The sequence below is a fragment of the Hakea prostrata genome, chromosome 11, assembly GCF_041222555.1.
Source record: "Hakea prostrata isolate BN-2017 chromosome 11, UWA_Hpros_2, whole genome shotgun sequence".
NCBI classification, from domain to species: domain Eukaryota; kingdom Viridiplantae; phylum Streptophyta; class Magnoliopsida; order Proteales; family Proteaceae; genus Hakea; species Hakea prostrata.
The window spans coordinates 8,726,790-8,733,487 of record NC_142610.1 but is presented as its reverse complement, the minus strand read 5'-3'; the positions used below and the strand labels follow the sequence as shown (position 1 = coordinate 8,733,487).

At 38.5% G+C, this 6,698-nt stretch overlaps 1 protein-coding gene across 3 annotated transcripts; it reads left to right on the top strand.

Annotated features, from left to right (window-relative positions):
* LOC148999929 (serine carboxypeptidase 24-like) lies at positions 1-6,440 on the top strand. 3 transcript variants are annotated; one of them, XM_089139670.1, is made up of 9 exons: positions 4-552; positions 2,955-3,062; positions 3,341-3,436; positions 3,544-3,636; positions 3,733-3,818; positions 4,019-4,416; positions 4,517-4,612; positions 5,323-5,428; positions 5,519-6,437. In XM_089139670.1, the coding sequence occupies exons 1-9, from the start codon at positions 294-296 to the stop codon at positions 5,660-5,662; spliced, it is 1,386 nt and encodes a 461-aa protein (XP_088995796.1). In that variant the 5' UTR covers positions 4-293; the 3' UTR covers positions 5,663-6,437. The 3 variants fall into 3 exon arrangements, with proteins under 3 accessions (XP_088995799.1, XP_088995797.1, XP_088995796.1); XM_089139673.1 differs by lacking the exons at positions 5,323-5,428; positions 5,519-6,437 and adding an exon at positions 4,914-5,299 and having other exon boundaries at positions 1-552; XM_089139671.1 differs by lacking the exon at positions 2,955-3,062 and having other exon boundaries at positions 2-552; positions 5,519-6,440.
* Positions 6,441-6,698: the final 258 nt, after the last annotated feature.

The window sequence follows — 6,698 nt, the reverse complement described above, 5'->3', positions numbered from 1 at the left end:
GAGAGAGAGAGAGTTTTTGCATTTATGCACCTCCACTGGGTTTCAGTTCTGGCCTAAGATTTAATTGCGTTGGTGGGCCAGAAACTTTCTTTCTCTTTCTGGAGAGATTGGTCAAAACCTGCAGCAAGCCAAGGTAAATAATGCTAGTGTCGACGTTCAACATGAATTCACCTTGTCATACATATCTGGTTTTGGCTACCTAAACCTCACTCACTAGTCTTGTGTATTAAATAACTCTCCCTAACTCCACTGTCTGGGAAGGAGGGGAGAGAGAGAGAGAGAAATCTCTTAAGATGCAAGAGAGATTCTCTTTCTCCACGATCTTAGTATTGATGATATGTTTAGCTGGAATCAGCAGTAGCAGTGTTGCCACACAGAATCAACAAGAGTTAGATCGGATCTCAGCCCTTCCAGGACAACCACCGGTGACATTCTCACAGTTCTCTGGTTACATTACTGTGAACCAGACACATGGGAGAGCTCTCTTTTATTGGTTTATAGAAGCAACTGCTCATCCTGAAAACAAGCCTCTTGTGCTTTGGCTTAATGGAGGTCAGTTTCCTTTCTAGCTTGTTTAGCTCTTTTCACTTACAAATCTTTCGGATCTCCAAGTTTCAAATTTTTAACTCTGGAACTTACAAACATAACACATTGGCTTAATTATTGAAGCATCATTTCAGAAGTTCTCTTTCATCACATAATCTGAAGAACAAAGATAGAACAAGAAAGAGGAATTCAAACCACATATCTTCTTCTTACATAAATATAACAGAAGAATTGCTGTAAACCCATAATTTTTCCGTAGGTTTCCACGCACGTATCATATAAAATCCACGTATCCTTCTTGATCTTCTCTTCCAAAAGCTTAATATATTATTCTTGAAGGTCAAGCAAAAAATGGAAGAAAATATTCTCTTTAAGAGAGAAAAAGGTACACAAATTTACCTGTGTGTACCTCAATTGACCCTATCTGTATAACCTTTTTAACCTTTGCTGGGTACTCGTGATATTCTTCTGTCTGTTTTTATGTCTTTATTCTTGTCCAGCTGATGAGTGAAGATTATATTCTTTCTTAGCTTTCAGTTCCAAAACCCCAGAGAGTTTATAGGGAGAGGGAGGGAAGGGGGGGGGGGGGGAGGAGAGAGAGAGAGAGAGAGAGAGAGAGAGAGAGAGAGAGAGAGATCTGTAAAGGTTTTGTCTCCGACAGCAACTACTAACAACTTTACAGACTCTTTCTTTCCTATTTGTCATAACAAAAGATGCTCTTTTGATCCTTTTATTAGCAGCTGAAATCATCTTTAGCGAGTATAAAAAGGATCAGAGCTGTAAATCAGAGAAAACCTCAGAAAATCCTTGTTTCTTGCTCTACTCTTTGAAGCAAACAGTTTCAAAGGAATATCATCACATAACAGTCATAAGAATCAGCAAAGAAAAATTTATCTTTCAACAAAGAAGGTAAGGATCGAGAGGGCAAAACTAATGTAAAGTCATTATCTTGTCCTCTTTCATTTCATTGTATTGTCTGGAAGATATTTCATTTTTGGGGTCATCACAAATCGGGATCAATTATCCTCGAGGCCATTGTATAATGCTATATGTTGTTTTTCTTAGAGTGCACATTTACAAAGGGGAATATACTTTTGAACACTAACAAAGTGAATCTTCTTGAATATATAGTGACGAAGCATAGGGACTGAACTTGGTCATGACATACGTGTTTGGTTTTGCTACCCACTTGGAGAAAGGGATTGAGAAAGGGATTGATCTTGGCATTCATAGGGTATGGATCCCACACTATCTCATTGTCTTTAGCAATGCGAAGGAAAAAGTTATGATTTAAGGGACCTTCGGAAGCTTGATTCCATATATCTTTGTCCAAGCCAGGCTGGGGGGTTAGACTGGTCGAGTTCTAGAAACCAGTGGGTGCATGACATGTAGTGAAGGCGAAGCCCTACACCAAAATGGTTACCACCTTCACAAATCACTGGTGTGGGTTATGTCCCATTTAATGCGGCGAGCTGGTGCTTGTCACGTCCCATTGACAAGTAATTGACAAGGCCTATGACAAAAACTACAGTCACTAACTACCATTTGAATGCAATAGTACATCTGACTGGTGGGTTAAATTTTTCGTGGTCGTGTTTCTGGTGTGGTTTCAATTAATTTCCCATACAGAGGCCTTGAGATTAAGAAAATTTCATGTTCAAGTCTCCATCCTTCACTCACATTCTCTCATTATATTTGCAATATAGAAAAGACTAATACAACTTAACCCAAACTCTGTGAGTTAGTAGCATATATGAGCCTCTTGCAATGATTAGGAACCTATAAGTTTGAGTGTATTGGGGCAACTGTGGTTGTGAGAATGAGTGAAAGTCTTGCTTTATACTAGTGTACATGTTTTACTTTTTAATACAAATGATCTTTTAGCCAAAAAAATTAATAATAACCCAAACTCTCTGAGCCCCTCAAAAACAGCAAACATTACAAATCCTCTCCAACCTTCATGCCATTAAAGGGTATAGATCATTAGTGGCTATAGATTTTCAAATATCATAGTTATGATGTCCCTGAAAGGTCATATTCTCATTCATGAGGAATCGAAAGGTTCAACCACCAATCTTGAAGAAAAGGCATATACAATGCACAAAACTCTCACCCCACGGGAGTCGGGAACGTTCATAAGTATTGGCCCTCATCCTCAACCCCCAACACCCCCCCCCCCACCAACAACATTAAGGAAAAAAAAGAAAAAGAAAAAGACACATAAAAAGAAGACCTGTTCAAGTAACAAATATAGAAGAGTTACTTGAAGCATGTTGCCCTACATAGAAGATAATCTTGTACTTGTGTCTTCTTTAAATTGCATAATTGAGACCATCCTCTATTTTCAAGTTTGACAAGTTTTCTAAGAACATATAGGTTGCTCTTGGGATTAAAACTGGAAACTGCAGGTCCCGGTTGTTCATCTATAGCATATGGTGCATCTGAAGAAATTGGGCCATTCAGGATCAATAGAACCGGTTCATCTCTCTACCTCAACAAATACTCATGGAATAAAGGTAAAAAATAAACACAATAGAAGTTTCTTTAATATTTAATTCAGATAGAATCACTAATAAAACAATCAGCAATGAATCAAAATTTTCAGAACTAAGAAAAGAATGGTTTTCATGATTCATAGAATCACTAATAAAACAATCTGCAGTGAATAAAATTTTCAAAAACTAAGAAAAGAATGGTTTTCATGGACATTAGGGGAGAAATATTTGAATTCATATTATAGTTTTTTTGGTTATGCATTCTAGCTCTACTACTATTTGCTATCCTTTTGTTTCAGAGGCAAACCTTCTCTTTCTGGAATCACCTTCTGGTGTGGGTTTCTCGTACACAAATACAACTTCAGATCTATATGACTCTGGGGATGAACGCACGGGTGATTATATGATTTTTTTTCCTCTGCAACTTGTTGCAGTTGTTCTTGTTTTCATCATCAGTACTGTTAGCATCTGAGACATAATTATTTATGATTCCACAATGCAGCTCAGGATGCTTTGATTTTCATGATAAGATGGATGTCAAGGTTTCCACAATACAAACATAGAGACTTCTACATTTCTGGAGAAAGCTATGCAGGTACACAAACAGTACTTGAATATCAGAATAATCGGATAAACTCAAAACTAATCAATATAAAGAGCTATATAACCAATTACCTGAATGTGTTTTTAGGCCATTATGTCCCTCAGTTAGCAAAGAAAATCCACGATTACAACAAAGCTTCTTCCAAGATCTTCATCAACCTTAAAGGATTCATTGTAAGTTTAAATGCTTCAAACAGTTTCAATGAGATTTTATTATGAGTAGTGAGGATCAAAGTTCAGTCACTGAGTCAACTTGGTTACTCTATTATTTTGATTCTTGAACTTAAAACTCCAATTTGTTCAAACTCACCCAAATTCATGGCAGGATCAAAGAAAATTCCAATTGGGTAAGAATTTTAACAGAAAATATACAGGTGGGAAATGCTGTAACAGATAACCACTATGACAATATTGGAACAGTAACATACTGGTGGAGCCACACCATGATATCAGATAGAAGCTATCATTCAATCCTCTCCCTATGCAACTTCTCAATGCCAAGTTACTCTTCGTTGTGCGAGGATGCTATTTATTATGCAGCTAAAGAGTTCGGTAATATCGATCAATACAGTATCTATACACCAACATGTACGGATGTATCTAATAATGAGACACAATCAGTTAGGTTCAAGAATACACTCTTGCATCGCCGTAGATATGGATATGATCCATGTATAGAAAATTATGCAGAGAAATACTATAACAGACCTGACGTTCAAAGGGCTATGCACGCCAATTCTACAGCCATTGCTTATAAGTGGACAGCTTGCAGGTCTTTTATCTCAGTGAAAAATTCATGCATGGTCTTTCTTTTCTATTTGAAGTTCTTATTATCCTGGCGATTTTGAATATAATTTGTATGTGGTTGGCAGTGACATTCTGATCAGGAATTGGACGGATAGCCAGTTTTCCATGTTGCCAACTTACAGGGAATTGATGGCAGCAGGTTTACGGATCTGGGTTTTCAGGTAACTAGCACATTAAATTCTCTGGTCCTAAATTTTGGATCATTAAAACACAGAAATAGCTATCTACTGAAGGTGTCTGCCCGTTTGAATTGTGGTAGTGGGTTAAATTTTTATCCAACCGACCAAAATGATTGGCTTGACAGTGAGAAAGTCCATTAATACTGCGCTACTTCTAATTGTGTTGCTCGGGATAGCAAAAAATGGATTAGATTGAGAGACTTGGATTAACATTAGCCATTAAATGTAAGGTTATCCTTCAGCCACATATCTCATCGGTCATTTCATCTGGTGTGGGTTTCAGAGTTATCAATCAGAACCGATCCTTGCATCCACTGCAGGAAGAGTTGATGCCAAGGTGTCTCTTTCTGTTATCAAATCTTTGAATAATTCATGGTCAAGGCGATGACCATAAATCAAAGCAAAATCAGTCCAAAGTGGTTTTTTTTTCTTCCCTCTAACAGTATCCATCTTAGAAGCTGGAAGAAAATGCTTCTAATTGTCTCTTCATTAGGTAAACTACTCTTTCAAATCAAGTCAACAACCCCACCACAACCCCCCCCCCCCCCTGTCTCTCTCTCTCTCTCTCTCTCTCTATAGCCCACAAAATAGAAGGGGACAAAAGAACCGAATGCCAATCTGACCATTAAAAAGCTTTCCATGTTAAGGTCTTGATTTTCTCTCAATCATATGATGATGAATTATTGGTGCAGTGGGGACACAGATTCGGTGGTTCCAGTTACTGCGACAAGGTTCTCCTTAAGCCATCTCAACCTCACTGTGAAGACTAGGTGGTATCCATGGTATTCAAGTGGTCAGGTACAACCCAAAAACACACTCGCAGCAGTTGCAATTGAGAACAACATTGATGTTATGTGCTTTTTGCTAATATGTTTGTTTTCTATATAGGTTGGAGGATGGAGTGAAGTTTATGAAGGTCTGACCTTTGCAGTAGTGAGAGGGGCTGGTCATGAGGTTCCACTCCTCCAGCCCAAGAGAGCATACGCCCTTTTCCGCTCTTTCTTGGCTGGAGAAGAATTACCCAAATCATAATACACCCACAAATCGAAAGAGGAAGAACAAGACATCTACAGAGTGATTATTTATGTTGGAGCAATTTCATTTGTTTTGAGTTATTATTGATCATTCGGCACACACTTCCTGCAACCCATGGGTATTGTGCTGCTAGATTTAGGTTTTTTAATTTCATTTGAGCAACGCTACAAATTCTGTTATGTCAAACCATTTTTGAGACCGCATGAACTAGGGTCAACTGGGTTCAACTTAGTCCTTTGACCAGCCGTTCGGCTCTCTTCGGAATTCAATCTTCGGAGTGGCCCTTTAGCTCTCATCAGAATTCAAATTTCAATCTAGCCTCTTGGCTCCAGATTAAGCTCTCGGCACTCCTTGGAAAAAGGTTATTGGCTCTGCCACATGGCGGTAGTTATTTTCTGGACACGCTGCTCAGCACATCTCCTTGCCATAACTTGTCAGCGAGATCCTGCTCATCTTCATACATTTGTACGCACACTAAGACATTAAATTCAACATCTAATGTGTCATACTTATGCATTTAATGCTCTGCGTTTATCAAGGGATAAGCTAGAGGGCCAAAATTCCTTTGGGAGTTGCTTCAGCCTTTTTGTCAAGGATCGAGCCAAATGTGTCACATATGGAGTCAAAGATATTTTTAGCATTCTTACAGGGTACCTGAATCTAGTTGCTTCAAGCACAAGCAAGCCGAACCTTCACCTTGGATCTTCCCTTGGGAAGCAGATCAAGCCATCTAACGATTGTCATCCATCTTCTCCATAGAACCTTCCTTCTAGTATAAGAACGGTCACTTATTCCTTCTCCTGGGAAGCAAAGTGAACACAACAACAACAAAAAAAAAAAAAAAAAAAGAGCAAGATAAGCTAAACTCTACTACACCGAGACAATAAAAATACAAGCTCAGTTAATTCTGCATTAACTACGGCACAGACCCAAGAGTTTTTTATCTCTTCGGACAATTACTCCTCCTTTTGAGGAACTATGTTATCCAGAATCCGATTAAACCATCAGAGGCGGCTTCCTATCCACATAGGCA